General features: G+C 44.5%; 1 protein-coding gene across 8 annotated transcripts in view; it reads left to right on the top strand.

The window, feature by feature from the left end:
* Positions 1–19,255, top strand: part of ebf3a (EBF transcription factor 3a) — a 73,357-nt gene that overhangs the window by 28,837 nt on the left and 25,265 nt on the right. For 4 of the 8 annotated variants that reach the window (XM_021611351.3, XM_021611371.3, XM_021611347.3 and 1 more), the window contains exons 7-8: positions 14,650–14,731; positions 16,624–16,741. In XM_021611351.3, coding sequence (XP_021467026.1) covers positions 14,650–14,731; positions 16,624–16,741 — 200 coding nt within the window. Of the gene's footprint in view, positions 1–14,649; positions 14,732–16,623; positions 16,766–19,255 lie in introns of all 8 variants that reach the window. The other 4 variants (XM_021611341.3, XM_021611357.3, XM_090240621.1 and 1 more) reach the window with 1 other exon arrangement.

Genomic DNA, 19,255 nt, shown 5'->3' on the forward strand with positions numbered 1-19,255 from the left:
TCAGATCTGTATCTATTTCAGACCTATATCTATTTCCGATCTGTATCTATTTCAGACCTGTATCTATTTCAGACCTGTATATATTTCAGGTGGCGTGTCAAGTGAGAGCAGCTATATCTGGCTGGCAATTAAGCAGGCCCTGCCTCCCCTTGATGCTTGATTAGTCCGATTGATGGAGGAGGCCATATGTGGTAGAGTCAAAACTTGGCAGCCAGGCTCCATCCTCCCAAATGAGAGGCTGGCAATAAAGAGGCAGGCTGCCCAGGGACGCTGCACGTATGTGGGCCGGCAGCGCCGTGATGTGGGCCCCCTCTCTGGGGCCTTTCTCTGGAGGCCTAATGGCTGCTGTACTGTCCGGCCAAGTTCCAGTAAGGGCCAGAGGTGGAAACTGGCTGGGGGTGTCACTGTCACTGGACATCCCCTCTGGGGTGCGAGCTGCAGGCTAGAGGGGGGAGTGGGGTTGGTGGTGGAGAAGTGGAGAGAGCCGAAAGCCATGGCCTCCTTCCCAGTCTGGCTCAGAGACAACAAAAAGAGAATGCTTGAGAAGGGGGAAGCAGCGGGAGGAGAGCACAAAGACAAAGGCGCAGGCAAGGTCAGCCCAGCTAATGGGCCTGAGCTGTAGGCTGCCTGGGGCGAGGCACACTTCTGTTCTCTCTCCCACAACACATCAGGCCTTCAAACACCCCAAGTCTATTTCTCCTCTCCTCTCCTCTCCTCTCCTCTCCTCTCCTCTCCTCTCCTCTCCTCTCCTCTCCTCTCCTCTCCTCTCCTCTCCTCTCCTCTCCTCTCCTCTCCTCTCCTCTCCTCTCCTCTTCTCCTCTCCTCTCCTCTCCTCTCTTCTCTTCTCTTCTCCTCTCCTCTCCTCTCCTCTCTCTCCACATCCTCAGGTGATGCACCCCAAAGATCCCATGTTGGTTCCTTGAACACACACCTATTTTCAAATACACACAAACACCTACATGGTATTGCCACGATGATGTGTGGGGGTATTGACGATCACTACTCTCCTTTCCACAACCCCCAACCCCCATAGCATATCCTAGTCTCCCCCCCCATATAATTCTGTCAATCACTAAGGAGCTGAACTCTTCAGCTTGGTCTGCTATCCCCTATAGGGCATATTCTCAGTGAGCACAGGCAGGCAGAGAGGCAGGCAGGCTGGCAGGGGGTGGACTTGTTCAAGGAGGCACAGTGTTGTCAGGTTGGCTGCCGCTGCTTGGCTCCACTCACAGACTACTTTAATGTGCAGCGGACTAGAATAAGTGAGTGGTTGTGGGCACCAGCTGAGCTCAGCCTCCTCTCTGCCTGGTCGCAGTGGGGCGAACTGCTGCCACCTGACACTGGGCACCCCGCTCAGGGCTCCTCTTGGCAACGTGGCACAGCACACATGTCCCCTCATTTGGATGAAGATTCAGACGCACAGCACACAAAAGCTTTGCTCCATCCCCCCCGTTGCCCCGTGCACCCCTCACTCCCTGTCTCCCTCAGTTTCTTTTTCTCTTTCAGTTTTGACAGCATCATAATAATCTGGGTATCTTCTTGATCATGCCCGGTATTTTCTATTCTTTTATCCCCCATCTTCTTGGAGACGAGTTGGAAATTGCCTGCGTCAGGACTTTGCTAATTAAAGTCATACTTTCAAAAATGCCATAATAACTGTTAATTAGCTTGATGCTATTTTCAGCATAATTTGCTAATTAGTGGAAAACCTGTACAGCGTTTCTCTCTAATTACAGTATGGCTCCGCACGGCGCATCTGTGCCTTGACTCCAAATGATACCATTACAAAGTCCCATATTACGCATTCTCTCAAAACAGATAATTGCTTCCACAGATACTGAGAAACTTCAGTCAGCTGATTTGATGGTAATAAATGGACAGACACAGACACAAGCCTCCCCTAGTTCATGTTTACTCAACATGGAAAGGAAAACATCTTCTGGAAGAGATGCAGTGATTTGGGAATATAATCTATCTAACTGGTAGAGTGATTTGGGTTGGGTGGGTAAAGCACATTTGACAGGAAACTGCCAAAATCAGATAAGAGTTTCAACATGAAAACAATAGTGAAACAAATTGCCTACCGATCAACCACCTGCCTCGTACAATCTAGCAAGTAGAGAATCACATAGAATCTCTACATGACCGCAGGATGACCCTAGAACGTGTATACCAGAGACAAATTAGGACTCGTTACATGTGGGGACGAGCATGATTGGCGTGACCTTTGACCCCTCTCAGCTGTGTCCATCCTCCTCGATGCCCTGAGTCTGACAGCCACCAGCAGCCTGACAGTGGTAGCATCGGCGTTAAGCTAATTAATGCACCACTCCAGAGCCCCTTTCATTTATGGCTTCTGAAAGGCATTATTACATTAATTAAAGTACCAAGAGTTTGTCATTATGAAATCAGGAGGTTTACATGGATGATAGCGTTTTTGAATTAAACATCCAAAAGTTCCTTGCAGGAGATACCCGGGGATGAGTGTGGGTACCTAGTGCGACAGATGTTTGCCCCCCCCCCAAGCTAACCTGTATCACAAGCAATTTAGGTCTCGTTTGGGGGTTTCAAAACTGAGAAGGGGAGAAGGGAAGGTTCAGGGTAGCTAATGAGCAGAGAAAGAGAGGGGAAAAGGAGGTCACAGGCTCTGTTCATCTGTAGATTGTACAGATGGTACTTTTTCATACAATGCAACAATGAAATAGATTAATTCTAAATATATTTTCAACACTGACACAAACAACAGTGGTTTCTTGAACCTGATCAGTTGAAAGAGCTACAGCTAGATCGTTGTTAGATCATTATGGCCATGTGATCTTAAAGCTACAAACGCTTTGAGAAATAAGGTCCTTAAACTCTGGCTTAGTTGAAGTGCACAGAGCAGAGTTGAGTGGCTCACTCAAGAGCTTGGACGATACACTTCTTTTCATCTGTCGACTGGAATTCACAGAGAATCTCAAGAGGCTCTCTATCTCTGTCCTCTCTCTCTCCCTTTCTCTTCCCTCCCTCTCTCACCCCTCTATCTCTGTCGTCTCTCTCTCCTTTTCTCTTCCCTCTCTCTCTCACCCCTCTATTCAGGAAGTTTGCCAGCAAGTGTCTTTGTTTACAATGCCAAGGGAAAATGTCAGAGATGTTGAAAAAATATTCTTAGACTCTTTTATTTTTTCCTTTTTCATCTTCCTAATCTAACAGTTTACTGAATTTGATAAGTGTCCTGTCAACATGCTAATCAAATTACTTCGGAACCAAAATTGACAGTTTTCATTAATTATACAAGATTATTCTAATTGCAATTCAAATTTATTCATTCCGAACAGAAGGTATTCAGTAATATTTTACAAAATTTGCATATTAAATGGAGGGAGTAGTGCATTATGTATGGTAATGTATGCACAGTTTCTTATTTTTAACTTCACGGCCATATGTGGTGTCGTTGTAGGAGCAGGTGAAAAGTCTAAGTGTGTTTAATTTGCTTGACAAACATTGGGCTGGAGCTTGTCAAGGGGATTATTGTGAATGCCAATCTTTATTCCCTCTTTATTGATTACCCCAAACTCTAAACATCTGGATGTAAATGGCACTGAGAGAGATTAATTGAATCTTGGGATTAGTCAACGGCTGTATCACTATAAATTCATCTAATAGCATAATTGAAGTGTGCTGTATAAATAAATAATCTTACCTGGTTTCATCTGGGTTTATTGGCACATTTAAAATGGTTTGTAGAATTAAAACATGGGGATTATAAGTAATGCAACCTACCATGTAACCTTGATTTAAATAATATACCACTATCTCAAAGTTTCTTCCTTTGTCCATTATTTACAGCTTTAGTTGAAATGCTCAAAGCGGGAGAAGCATTATGTTTGAAAAAAGAATGGGTTCCTGGTGTAAAACAGCCATATTTACCCAAAACCTCCCAATTTCCTCCTTGTTTTATTTCCTCGAGTGGCCACTGAAGTGCAACCAGCTCACTGGGACGCTGTCTGCTATATAAGGAGGTGTGTGTGTGTGTGTGTGTGTGTGTCAGCTCCGCAGGCAGAGACTTGTACTGTAATGTAGGCGTAATAATTATCAAACAGCATCGGGGGCTCAGAGTATGGGCTTAACAGTGGGAAAGCATGTTTGATGTGTAGAGGCAGCCCATTGTGCATCCATACAGGGTGACTAAATCTCACGGTTCAGGGAGCACATTAGTATGGCACTACAGTACATCCACCCGCGTTCTAAAGGTGATTTCCATTTAGACGCACATTTCCTCATGAAGATAAATATGACTTGAATCGTAATTTCCCTGAAGTAAATATAATACAAATACAACATAACACAGAGTCAGATCAAGCATCCTAATAGATTACTGGCATTTTCCATTTGCATGGTAAGTGGTGAACCTTGTGGTGGTCTAGCAAGTAACAAATTGAATGTTTAATCCATCTCAAGGCAGATTGAGGATCTCAACAGACTGGTGCGTAGCTGCTGTGAGTTTTCCAGGGACTGCTGGTACATTAGATATTTGTTGGACATTTCAGCTCTTTAGGGGCTTCTGGAATGTCTTGACATAGCTAGAAGTGCCATGTGACAGATAAGTGTAATTTCTTATCGCTTCTAAAGGCGTCTGTTATTTCTCAAATAGGCATTTGGACTTGACATCATTTCTAGTCATGCATGACTCTCTCTCTCTAAATGCTACTAAACAGCTTCTAAATACATATTTAGTTGTTTAGTCAATACTTGCCCGGACACTCAGTGTAAGCAATATTAACTCAAACCCTCTCAACGTCTCTTCTAAAGTGTGACAAATTGACATTTCTATATGGCTTAATCTGTTAACTATGATGTTTATATGATACATTATTCCAAACTAATTAAAGAAATCACTTCGATATAATTAGTCAGGTTTCAGGAAGCTCATTAGTAGTAATTTGCATGAGAAATAAGGCCTGTATTGGTGCTTCTAGATGGAGGCCAGAACAGTGTTTCAGTTCCACATCAACCCCCATTGTTGGTTGTCTCGGCTGTCTGAAGCGCCCTGAGATGTTTTCAGTCATTGCCCCTAGAAGCAGCAGGGTGTCTTTCAACCGATTCCTCCCCTTAAGCAAGTCAACCTGTATAGGGAAGCAGACTAGTACACAAGCCAGGAAGAGTGAGAGGCAAAACGTGATCTGTTTATCTGTCAGTGTTCCTGACAAAGAACTGAGCTGACAAGTCAGGGTTTCCCTCTGTGGAGAAGGTGGGAGGGGGGCTTCTGCACACTTACATGCCCACTCTATGCCCAGCTTCATGTTATTTGCAAATCACACTCTTTTGAAACTCACACAAACGGGTTAGACATGGAACGCTAGGAGTTTGTCAGCTGCCTTCACAACAGCTAGTGATCGCTAACCGTGTGCGGTTCAGTAGGAAGCAGCTTTCTCTTAGCATTTGCCTCGCTGTCACTTTCCCCAACACACACGATGCGTCTTGTTCATGCTGGGCTCAGCAAGCCTACTGCTCTGGGAGGCATCTCTCCCCCCTCAGAGACTTCTCACCCCCCCCTTTGGACTGAAGGAATCAGAATCTTACAACGACATAAACTCCGCCAAGAAATCATACTCCAAATGGGAGCTAAATGAATCATGCAGAAACATCCATGAAAGGAATCCACATTTTATGATTATCCCTCTCACCATGCACTGAGGACAGATGGATGTAAAAAATAAATACATGAAAAAGGTTTGTTTATCCTCTATACTATTTTCCCACCACGGACAAAATACTCTCCTAAACATCCTGACAGAGAAGCACTTGTGTAGCGCTGACGTCGCAGAGCTAGCTGGCCTCTCTCTCACAAAGGTTAAGGTATCATTAGCTTGCTCCATACAATGGCCATTCAAGCAGCTCACTGCACTCCTCAGGACCCCTGAACAATGTTATTATTTGTCTCAGAATTATAAAGACAGGGTTTTGCAGGAAACCCGACAGGCAAAAAAAACCTTTAGAGGTAAATGCTTCGGGCGGCTTGTGGGGTTTAATCTTGTTCCATTAGCATTAGCTTCTTTCTCTTGGACACAAAGACCATAATACATGTTCAAAGGTAAAGACTTTGGTTCAAAGTAAATGCTTTGTGTGTCAGGAGCCATTGACTATGTGAATTAGGATAGAGGCTAATTATTTTATTTCTTATTCAAGAGTCAATATTTCCCATAGTTGACTCCTCAATATCCAGATTTTATACTATGAAATGTACACTGGGAGATGTGAAAAGAGGACCATCACAAATGCCTATAGTACTTTTAATGTTGTTCTAAAGATGCTTCTATTGTGCAGAATGGTAGAAAACGAGCATATTTCAAGCATGACCTGAAACACCCTTAATTATGTAATCCGCAGGAGGGGGAAACAGCGCCACTGGCCGCCCCACCACCGTTGATATTGCTTTTGTTGTTGAGATGATGAGCTGCATGGTGACAAAGTTGCAGTACATATTGTGCTTTTCTATCGCGCGTGCCATGATGTCCGAGGGGGAAAAACTGTGTTGGTTGTTTTCAGTGACTGCTTTGTTGTTGTAATATCGCAAACGGACGTGGCTGTTTCACCATTAAGGATTCCAGATTCAACCAAAGAATATTATAAATCACACATGTAAGTAGGAGCAAATATTTTCCCTTGATTATTTTCTGGGTTTATAGTCATATTGTCAACAGTACAACAGCTGTGTGAAGTGTTCCTATGTACTAACTGTGTGTGTGTGTGACTCCATGTGTGTGATTCATTCCAGGGCGGTTTTAGTCCTTATAAAATATTCATTTTGGTTGTGCAGGGCCCTGTAATTGCCATCTCTCACCCTGAATTATTTATACCTCGCACAGACTGACAAAGCTTTGCCATACGGCCCCAGATGAATCAGAAAGCAGTCATCTCTGCTGCCAACAGCACTAGGCTTGCACACAAATATGGCAGCTACGTCTCTCAGCCTGGCCCGTCTTAATTTGACATTTTCTTTCCCCCCTGCTTTTTTCCTCGGAGCACAGAAAGGTTACCTGTTAGCTTTAAGCACACCAACCTGCTCCCTCTCTTCCTCCACCTCTCTCTCCCTCTATCCCTCTCTCTTCCTCCATCTCTCTCTCTCTCTCTCTCTATCACTCTCTCTCTTCCTCCACCTCCCTCTCCCTCCCTCTCTCTCTCTCTCTCTCTCTCTCTCTCTCTCTCTCTCTCTCTTCCTCCATCTCTCTCTCTCTCTCTCTTCCTCCACCTCTCTCTCTCTGTCTCTCTCTCTCTCTCTCTATCACTCTCTATCTTCCTCCATCTCTCTATCACTCTCTCTCTTCCTCCATCTCTCTATCACTCTCTCTCTTCCTCCATCTCTCTCTTCCTCCACCTCTCTCTCTCTTTCTCTCTCTCTCTCTCTCTCTCTCTCTCTTCCTCCACCTCTCTCTCCCTCTCTCTCTCTCTCTCTCTCTCTCTCTCTCTCTCTCTCTCTCTCTCTCTGTGCCTTGCCTACATGACAGTCCACTGTGGCTGTGTTTTGAGACAGACTTAATGTGGCAGCAGTAGCAGAGTGTCTGCCTCATGCTTTATGATGACTGACCAGTCCTGACAGTCACTTTAGATACATGTATTATACATTAGTAATAATACCATGTAGAAGTATACACACACAAATATGCATACGCACAGAACAAAGGCAATGCGTGCACGAAGACTCAAAGGCACACACACACACACACACACACGCACACACACACACACACACACACACACACACACACACACACACACACACACACACACACACACACACACACACACACACACACACACACACACACACACACACACACACACACACAAATACACAACTCCACAGTCACTATGCAGCTCCGTTGTCAGTGAACGGTCAAAGCTGCCCACGCTTGGCTCCTCTGTACAGCTTCTGGGTTCTACTGCGTCTTTCTGCAGCCTGATCACTCCAAGGTGCCTGTGGAGGAGAGGGCAGGGGGAGCCTTCCAGGCCCTTCCAGGCACCCCAACAGTACGTCCAACACCCTAAATACTGCTATTCACTCCAGCATCTGCTTATCTTCCATCTCACCAGTGCAGAGAGGTGTTGACTGGTATTTCCTCAGGCCCCAAGCCCAGAATGCTAAGCAGTAATCAAAGCACAATATTCCCCCTAGAAATACCCCTTTTCACGCTGCTAGACCAGCTGGCTAGCAGTTTACACATTTAGGATAAATATAAACTCTATTGTTGATGATATTTTATAATGTCAGCACCCTCCTCACCTGTATTGTGGATAAGGTGTAAGTAACAATAATCTATTCATAACAGTTATACATATAGATCAATAGAACTGGAATGTATCGAAATTCCAGTAAGTGTAGAAATAGTACTGGTTTTATCACTGAAACTAGCTGTTGATTCATTTTGAAAGTAAAGCCACACTTGACAGAAATGATTATTTGTACTTTAAAAAAATCAATTTATACAGATTTCGCAGATTCACTGTAAAACAAAGAGTAGCAGCCCCACTATACCGTTTCAATAGCTTGTTGTGTGGTGACGGCAGAGAGCTTTGGGCTAATCATGTAGTATGTGCTGAGTTAGACCTAAAGAATAGCCAGTGATGGATAGTTCGCAGGGCCACTGAATCTCTATCTAACTTGCTACAGTAGACCCGGACTGGAACCTGAAGGGAATCAGCTGAAGATGGTTAGGGGTGTGTTTGATATGAACCATTTGTGAGACAAGCATTTCTCTTTGCTCGAACAAGAAACTGACAGAGTTCAGAGAGGGATAGACGGGGAGGTAGGAAAGAAGAGGGAGAGCGAGAGAAAGAGAAAGAGTTCTCTTCTGTAATGAGTCCTGCAGCCATGAACTAAATGAAGAGGGATTGACAGATCTGGGGATCCTCAAGTAAAATATTGTCAATGCCACTCTGGCCATTAGAGAACAGGGGTGGAGGAAAGGGTATAGATGATAAAGGGATGAATGGGGTGGTTTTATTGTTTGTGTGTCTCAACAGCCCACCTCACCCAGTTATAGGGAATTGTATATGTTGAACAGGAAAACAATGATAGTGAAATGTTTCAACAATAGCAGTCTCAGAGCAACAGCCCAGAGAGTGGAAAGGGTTCATTTTCGCCAACCCAATAACATTAGATCGTAAGGAACTTGTTCCATGATAAAGAAGTGATAGGATATGTGGGGCTGGTCCCTGGGCACTTATTGTTGTACAGGGGTAGGGCAAATATTGTTAATGTGGGGAAGGGGAGGAAAAACAGCTGTAGCTGATGAGAGAAGACAGCAAGCAATCAGCGTACGACAGCAATGTACAGATTACTCAAAATCACTCTGGAATTTGAGTCTCTCTCATCGGCATGGTAAATTAAGATGTGTCAGTACAGAACAACCCACAGGTAGACCAACAAACTTTCTCCCTTTTTATACAGGAATATTTGTATAATAACAAGCCAGTGTAATGGAGCCCGGCCTGTCAGAACAGGGGCTTGAGTGAGTACACTTCATAGTAGAGTGCCTTACATACTGGAGCTGGAAGGGATGCAGAAGGCTTGACATTAAGACCCTGGCGTTTTGGAAAGCCAATACGTTATTGACCTGTGTACTACCATCTCAGTGAGGAGATCTGCTGTCAGCAGATCGTTGTGGGGCATTGTGAGACGCTGGTTCCAGGTCTCCTCCATCCTCACTGAGGCCCATCGCTAGGCTCATACTGGGGTCTGATTGGCTGTGGCTGGGTGGTGGTCGATACGCACCGCCCTGCAACGATGACTTCACTGTCATTGCTGCCGGCTGTGGACACTCCTTTGGTAGTCATTATTGCTGGGGTGCCAATCAGGATCTACGGACTGTCAATGCCAGACACTCATGGATGTTTCAGTCTATCTGTCAGTGGTGAACTTCTGAAATGGGTGGCGTATCAAACACTATGAAATAAATGCTGTATGATACCTTGTTAATGTTGTAAAAGTGCTGAAATAATAATACAATGGAGTCAATACTTCCCATTTTTCCCTGAATCAAAGGCAGAGGTGTCAAGGAGTGGGTGACATCTCCCCCCTCCCAATTAGCTTAGCTCCTTAAATCAGGAAGCGTGATGGTGGGAGAGGGTCGAGCGAGAATTAGGCCGAATTAGGTCTCCCTTTGAGTGTCATCCTAAAATGATCACAGTAGAGATAAATCAGTCAAAGTAACAAAGTCTGCCCTTTTCTCTTCAATTACCAGGCATGTGAAGCACACGGAGTGGAAACCGCCGAGCCCGCTGCATTACTAAAGAGACAATCTATTTCCTCTTTGACCAGAGGGAGAGAAGCCATTATGGCATGATTAGTAGCTAGCCTCGGCAGAATGGCGAGCATGGAGGTACAGGCTACAGAAGAATACTATTAATTGCCTTAGTCTCTGTTAGAAGGGGATTGTTTTAACGTTGATTTGTGGGCTTGTAACTCGGGGTGTTGGAAGATTAAAGCTGATGTCAGGTCGTGGTTATTCTGGTAGAATTCCGAAAGGGAGAGGGTTGTGTCAAAATGAGCATTTCTCTCCAGTCTATCTCTTTAGACTTTCTTCCCACTTCATAGTTTTCTCCTCCCTTCCTCTCTCCTACTCTTTTCTCTCCCTCTCCAACCACCACTGCCTCTCTTTTCTCTCTCACCCTCTCTCTGATGAACTACAGCCCTTTTCTCTCCCTCTCCCTTCTCCACTCTTTCTCTTTTCTCTCTCACCCTCTCCCTGATGAACTACAGCCCTTTTCTCTCCCTCCCTCTCCCTCCACCACTCTCTCTCTTTTCTCTCTCACCCTCTCCCTGATGAACTACAGCCCTTTTCTCTCCCTCTCCCTGCACCACTCTCTCTCTTTTCTCTCTCACCCTCTCTCTGATGAACTACAGCCCCTTTCTCTCCCTCTCCCTCTCCCTCCACCACTTTCTCTCTTTTCTCTCTCACCCTCTCTCTGATGAACTACAGTCCTTTTCTCTCTCACCCTCTCTCTGATGAACTACAGCCCTTTTCTCTCTCACCCTCTCTCTGATGAACTACAGCTCTTTTCTCTCTCACCCTCTCTCTGATGAACTACAGCCCCTTTCTCTCCCTCTCCCTCTCCCTCCACCACTTTCTCTCTTTTCTCTCTCACCCTCTCTCTGATGAACTACAGTCCTTTTCTCTCTCACCCTCTCTCTGATGAACTACAGCCCTTTTCTCTCTCACCCTCTCTCTGATGAACTACAGCTCTTTTCTCTCTCACCCTCTCTCTGATGAACTACAGCCCCTTTCTCTCCCTCTCCCTCTCCCTCCACCACTTTCTCTCTTTTCTCTCTCACCCTCTCTCTGATGAACTACAGTCCTTTTCTCTCTCACCGTCTCTCTGATGAACTACAGCCCTTTTCTCTCTCTCTCCCTCCTCCAACTGATAGCTGGCTGGGCCGATGATTTCCTCCATGGCGGTCCGCTGAGAGCCTCGCTCGTCTCCCGGCTTTGGAGGAGTTGCTTTAATTAGCCACGTTAATATCCCCTTCATTGGCCTTAATATCACTCTACACCTTCCTCCATCTCCACGGCCACCAGGGTCCTCCTGTCCTGTCTCTAGCTCTGATTATTGAGAAGGATAGCTTTAATCAAACCTAATTGCAGTTCATTCTTTCTCTCGATCCCCCCTTTGCCCTCCGTTGCCAACATCTAATGGCGTCGTCGCCTTGATTTCCCATTAAAAAACAATTAAACAACCTCGTTTTGGTCTCTGAGCGTGCCAAAACACCAGCACAAAGTTCTGTAGATATTTAAGAAGTAAAAGAGAGAGGCTGATCTTAATTGCTTGCCTTTTCACCAAGGACCAATTTACAGTGTGCTCATGTAGAATGTTAACCAACTCTAATGTAATGATGCTTTACTGTTGCCACTAACATGGACTACTGTTAAAATGAAGCTGATCTGTTAGCTGGGAAATTGTGGTTAATCGTCTTCATAACAGTAAACATAAAAGACGTAGTTCACGATAGTACGGCTGACATCTATTCCCAAGTTGTCCTTTTCTGTTTATTGCTTACTTTTTGTTTTACTGCAGTTTTACAGTTTGTAATTGTACGACAACACAACAGAAGAAAGTACAGGAAAGCCCCATGTTAAAAATAACATGTGGCTTCAATAATGTCTACGTTTTGGCAAGAAAATGTATATTTATATATTTATTTTTTTCGCACAAAGGTGCTAAACATTTAAAGCACATCAATCTTGGACACACACACACACACGCACGCACACGCACACACACACACACACACACACACACACACACACACACACACACACACACACACACACACACACACACACACAGGTGCTTACCCACACACACACTCACTAGTCTAACCCAATCTATATGAGAGGCGACAGACAAATAAAAGTCGTATTTCAGGTCTGCTTTCCGCAGATGTCTACTGCTCTATATTACGACTCTTTGGGGAAATAAAAACAGGGTCAGGGAATTAGAGTAGATAATGGTCATTTTGATGATTGGCCAACAGATGCAACCAAAAACACACTGAACACAATCAGGCAAAATGCACTAACGACAAGTCAGGTTTTTTATGGTCTCGCCGCACACCAACAGGCAATCAGCATTTTGGCGTGGCTTAAAACATTTTTTTTTTATTGATGTCGGGGCCAAAGCGCCTTGGATGGCGAGTGAAAATATTTTCTCACCTCTCATGTTCTTTTGGGCTGGCAGTGGTGCTGAGGGTTATTGGAGTCTATTGGAGAACGCTTCTAAATGACCAGTGCATGTATTAATGTGACCAGGGTTAGGGGGTCGTTTCAAGCCACTGATTTATTGCATTGGCCCAGATCCCACTGTGGAGTGAGAAGGAGGAGGCTAAGTGTTGAGAAAGGGCCCTCTTAAGCAGCAAGCTTTACACGAAGCATTCAATACATGATAATGAAATAACTGGCAAAAGTGCCAATTTTGCATTTCAATGGAAACCATGAAATTGTACATAAAACCAATAAATGGTGGTGACATATTAGCATTACTGTTAACATCAAACTTGGTGGGAGCCCAGTAGCAGGAATCTGTATGATTATGTATATACTGTACATGATAAGGAAGTCAATTAAGGTGTGTTGCAGTACATTCTGCTGACATAAGCATTGATCCCACTGTCAGGTTTAGAACATGTTGTTGTCATCACTTGCAGTGGTAATAGGGAAGACATTTGTAGTAGGAGACAGTAAACCAAGTCAGGGACCGTTAAGCGTCCTCCACCTGTCTCCTTTGTCATGTTATCTACTGGAACACGGAAAGGTTATGTTTAAAAGGAGAGCTCACGATAGGAGGCTTTTTCAATAAAATCACAGGGACCTGACGTTCATTTGACGTTCACAGGCAAACACTTGGCAGCTGAAGCGCAGCGAGAGAGAGAGCGAGAGCGAGAGAGAGACAGACAGAGAAAGAGAGAGAGAGAGACAGAGACTCAAAGACTAAACAACCCTAGATCTCTCTCTCTCACACATGACATTTGTTCGGAGACAATTAGCCAGGTTGTAATTTGTGGCATAATTGCCTCACCCACCCATGTGTGCATGTGTGCATGTGTGTGTGTGCTTGTGTGTGTGGCGTGAAGCGAAGGTCCCAGGAGTGGCCGCCTAATTGTCTGACAGGACTATAAGTTTTGTGGCACGCTCTCACCTTGTTAGGTCCTTTATCCCTGATGCTCATCAAACAAGACCTGGTCACAGGTGGGCCTCATTTGCCTCCCTATTGAACAGCACAACTTTAATTGCACAGGGGGTGTTCTGGGATTAAATAGGTGGGTGGAATATCAAGTGACTTCCTGTATTCTAGTAGCAGATGGGAGTAGGAGCAGGCTGTGAACTCAGGTGAGATGATGGTATGACAAAGGGTTGCTGCTAAGGGATATTAGAAGCAACAGAAGATATCAACATTATTTTAAACAAATGAGTAATATCTGGGTTTGATACTGGTGTAATAGATTTGTAGTTAACAGGTTGAATGGCATGGACTTGTGTTGACTTTTTTGGATTTTCATTCCGTATGAATTCTTGACTGGCTCTATGCTTCAAGTATTATTATGTGTTTTACTATTTTGTAAAACACAAAATCACACCTTTCTACCTCCGCTTGTCATTTGTCGTTACATCTCTCCTGCTCACTTCCTCTAAATCTTCCTTTTTCTTTCCTCCTTTTCTGTCTATGGTGTTGAATGTACTGTACTGTACTGACTAACTGACTGACTGACTGACTGACTGACTGACTAACTGTACTGACTATACTGACTGACTGACTATATTGACTGACTGACTGACTACTGACTGACTGACTGACTGACTGACTCCACTGACTGACTGACTGACTGACTGACTACACTGACTGACGTACTGACTGGCTGACTGACTGACTACACTGACTGACTGACTGTACTGACTACACTGACTGACTGACTAACTGACTGACTGTAGTGACTGACTGACTGTACTGACTGACTGACTACACTGACTGATTGACTGTACTGACTGACTGATTGGACTGTCCCCCATGCAAGACTAGCAATACTTCTGTTCCGTTCTATTCTGTTTAATTCTATTCCGTTCCATTCTAGTACTGTGTACTTAAATTGTATTTTTATTTTGTGGTCTTTTTCAGATTTTTCCTGAAGTTCTTCCTGAAGTGCAATCAGAACTGTCTGAAGAATGCAGGGAATCCAAGAGACATGCGCAGGTTCCAGGTAACTGAAATTTACACAAAATGACACACGCGCACACACACACACTCACGGGTTTCATGCACACAGGTTTACACTCACACACCCTTGCAGAGGGTGTCAGTGTGCAGCTGAACACATGTAAGGAATATTTATTGGAGAACACCATCTGACACAAATAAGGATATGGGATTTCAGAGGTGCTATCAATTGTGGTCCTGACAGCTTTCTGAACCACAGCACAGAAGGGAGGATGATCCCACCACATGTAACAACACTGTTAACTCAGGGTTAGCCCACACACACACATGCACACACACACACACACACACACACACACACACTAGGGTTGTCACGATACCACGATTATTCACTGTGCAGCCAACGAGAACCATCTGAGAGGTGTTTTCCATTACACTGCGGCCAGTATGAGCAATGAAACGTCTATCTGGAGGTCTGGAATACTCCCATGTCTAAGAGACTACTAAAGCTAAAATACATGCTCTATTAAATGTGGAGGAGTGCCATTGAAGTTGGTGATCGACATATCCACCAACCACAGACCCATATACCTCAGGAAGGAGGTCAGGCCTGAATAAAGTGGAGGTATCCTATCTGCCTTGCCACAAACTCCAGGGGCCATCAGTCACTGCCAATCATGGGCCATGACAGACACACCAACCTAGCTTCCTCCAGCAACCCCCAGACATGAAACAGACAGGCTGTTTCTGATGTCACCACTAGACCTCCCTGTTCTCCTTTTCCCTCAGGGGGGTAACTGGACCTAACAGAGTCAATGTCTTCACAAACAGCTCAGGTGTTCACTCTACCATTGCATTACTCCTAGATTCACAAGAGACTGGGACATACTGCCCCAGCTATGACAGCTACTGAGCTATCTTTAAAAACCATCTCCCCAAGGCATATGTTCCAGGAGGTGTATGAGTTAGTGTTGTATAAAACTTTTACCCCATTTGTATCTTTAAACAAATCTAGATTTACTGTATTTATAGGGAATCAACTGGCAATTATTGTTGGAGTATTTTGGGATGGGAGAGGGGTATTGTAGGCCAAGGCTTACAATCTTTTGGCTATCTTTTCTGGTCTCCGTTCTGGTGGCCAGAATGCCGTTTTTCCCAGATAGATTTACCAGATGCTCCACTGTAGGTGTTTCTCAAGCCAAGGTTGTGTATTCTGCCTTTCACTCTTATTACCCCCCCCCCTCCCGAAACCAGCTTGAGGCCAGAGAGGGCCACATCCATCATGTGCAGCTTGGCCCAGCTCTGAACCTGTGAGCAAGAATGGAGCTCTTTCACCTCCCTACTCTGCCCCCCTACCTCTTTCCCAACTCCCCCTCTTTCCCCCCAAAACGAACCAAAAAAGCACCCCCCAAATTCCACAGCTACACCGAGGTCACTCACCGGCAAAGAGAACCTGAGAGGGGCTCTCTATTTCCTGCTCGGAAACACTTTCTCCATTCATGGCCTAGTCCACTGTTTGGAGATGTGGTCAAGAGAAAGCAGAACAACAAAAACAAGCGCTATGATATATTGAGGCTTTAAGAGCCGCAATGCCTTCAACCCACAATCGGATTGAATCTCAGCCTGAGTTAGACTTTGATCCAGGGGAAATGTTTGTTGAACAAAGAAGAGGTTCGTTCTTGTTGTTTGTGAGTTCGTCTAGTTTGTCCACCATACGGAACTAGATAGATGAGTCGATCAATGTGTTCTGTGAATCGATGAAGTCAAGACAACAATCGTCAGAGTGGAGTCAACAAAAGTGATTACAGAGAGTGCTAAATGTTCATGTGGAAATCTGAAAATAGCCAAGTGTGATTACACTGATGTTTTGTACGTGATTGTGCCGCTTTCATACAGATTGCTAAATGACACGCTCTACCTTCACTCTTGTTGCAGGTTGTTGTCTCGACGACCGTCAATGTGGATGGCCATGTCTTGGCTGTCTCAGACAACATGTTTGTCCACAACAACTCCAAGCATGGGCGAAGGGCTCGCAGACTCGACCCTTCAGAAGGTACGCCTCCTTATCTGGAGAATGGTAGGCACATTTTACATCCTGTTCTTTGTCATTCCTTCCATTTGCCCTCTGTTCATACACCCTTCTAAGTCTGTGCTGTAAGTCACTATTTGCCTCCCTCATGCATACTATTTGAAGTGGATTGGAAATTGTATACAATAATCATTCTAAGAATGCTAGTAATTCTGGTCATTTGAATGATTATAAAACCATATACTATTTCCAATCTTGTCCAAGTGTTAAATTGCACATACAAGTTTTTAACCTATGCGAAACTGGGTAAAATTGGCAAAGTCACAGTGAGGTCGATTTCCTGTTGCTGGGCACTGCAGTTTCAGCTGAGTGGAGAAATGAGGGGATGAAGAAGAGGGCAGGTGGAGGGAGGAGGGGGGGGGGGGGGACTAGGAGAAAAAAGGAACTTACTGTTTTTCTTCCAACTGATTCCATATGATAGACTGATTGCCTGCTCGGCCAAAAGAGAGGCAAGCAGGACCTCCAAACCATGGGAAATCCAAAAAGTAAAATGCACTGAACATAACCTTGTGACCCCTCCTGGCCTCCTCTCGCAGATGAGAGCACACACAGCTCAGAGATTATGGAAAAAACAGAGCAGACCAATTGTGCAAATTGCTTATCTTCAGATTTCAAGAGGCAATTATGGCTAGGCAAACAGTCTATATACACACACACCACTGCCTGAAACGGCCTTCCCTCCACTTTAATAACCATTAATGGTCCTATCACCAAAAGCAAATGTAACGTTTAACACAACAACAGTTCTAAAAAAAACTGACAAGACAATTAATATATCTTATGTAGTCCAGTCCTAGTGGGGGATAAGCTAATCTATTTGTTTTAGTCTTTATTAATGACTCCTCTACTAGAGGACAAAATCAAATAATTAAAGTCCTGCCTCAAGCATCGAAGTCATTATGCTCAGTGACGTTCTGTTGTGTTGGTGTCTGTGTCTCACGTTTATGACACGGTAGGTGTGGATCGCCTAGCAACCTGCGTCTTAATGAGGAGAGCAATTAAAGAGGTTGAGCCCTCTCCTCCATGTTCCCCCCCATCCCACGGGATAGTGTGTGTGTGTGTGTGTGTGTGTGAGTGTGTTATGAGGGTTCCACACAGATTTCCCCTGCCCACCCCTTTCCTCTCCTACTCATTCTTCAAAGCGCAAGAGCAGTAGGCTTGCCTCGCATAGCCTTCTTCTTTCAATAACACAATCTGTCTTAGTATCTTTTGAGTGCCCAAATCACCAGATAACTTTAATTTATGGAGTTTGAGAAAATGGCACTTAACTATAATACAGAAAATGTAACTTTCCAATATATCTCAATCTATTTTTCATCCGAACATAATATACTTGAGTGTAAAAAAACAAACACTTTGTGTGTATTAGCAATGTACCGTAGCTCTTTAGCTAAAATGTTGCTTGTTTGCCTCCCCCACCCCCGACACTCATACACGTGACACATGAGAACAGGATACTCGGTCGTAAAACGTAACCGCATCCATGTCTTCCATAGAGTTCTGACACCAGGCAGGCAGACAGACAGCACCCTTTAAATTAGCAACACATTCTTCAATAAGTGTTCACTGGGTGAGAGCCTCAGACATGGCTTGACTGTCTGTCTGTGTCTGAGAAAGCAAGGCATACTCTCAGTTTATTGTCTCAACGCTGGGGTGACAGTGTCAGGCTGCTCAACAGGTGCTGCCCCCTATTGGTGCTGAATGGGAATTTATTTTACTGACACGACTGAACCGTGCATGTTTGGACAGTCAAACATGAATATAAAAAAATCCTTCAATAATACATACACACTTGCAGACTCACACACACCCCCTCATACACACTCACTCCACCTGTTCCTTAGCCACGTTCCACCATAGAGACTTGGAGAATATGGAAGACTCAACATAGAGCCTGCAACGCCCCAGTCATTTGCATGCTGTAAGTGGCTGTAATGCTGTTATGGTTTATGCAATAAAGACAAGTGAATCCAGTCTGCTCCATCTGAAAGATTGCGAGGGAGAGAGTGAGTGTGAAAAAGAGAGATAGAGAGAGAGAGAGAGAGAGAGAGAAGAGTAGGGGGGGAGATAGAGAGAGAGGGGTAACAGATGGCCCAGGGAGAGTTAAAAGGTATAATCCCATCAGCTGCACTATCATCCGACCATCTGGACATCCCACAGCACAATTACAACACATTTCAGCAGGCAGAACAAAGGACGCAACATCGACGGACACATCAGACCTGTTTGAGTGCCTCAGTAGGCCTACTAGAGCTTCAGACGGAAGTTGGCTTTTAGCTCAGATCTAAGATCAGTTTTCTGTACTTTAATGCTAACTTGAACCATTAGGAAGTAAAGGAACCAAAATGTATGTTGAATCTGCACTTAGAGCCATTTGACAACAGTAACATTATTTAAGAGAATGCGCACAGATAAACCAATATTGTTTTAAACTACTTAAAGATGCATTATGTAGAAATCGCACCGCCATTTCCTGAT

This window comes from Oncorhynchus mykiss, chromosome 1 (genome assembly GCF_057628025.1).
Source record: "Oncorhynchus mykiss isolate SJ-2025 chromosome 1, ASM5762802v1, whole genome shotgun sequence".
Taxonomy (NCBI): Eukaryota; Metazoa; Chordata; class Actinopteri; order Salmoniformes; family Salmonidae; genus Oncorhynchus; species Oncorhynchus mykiss.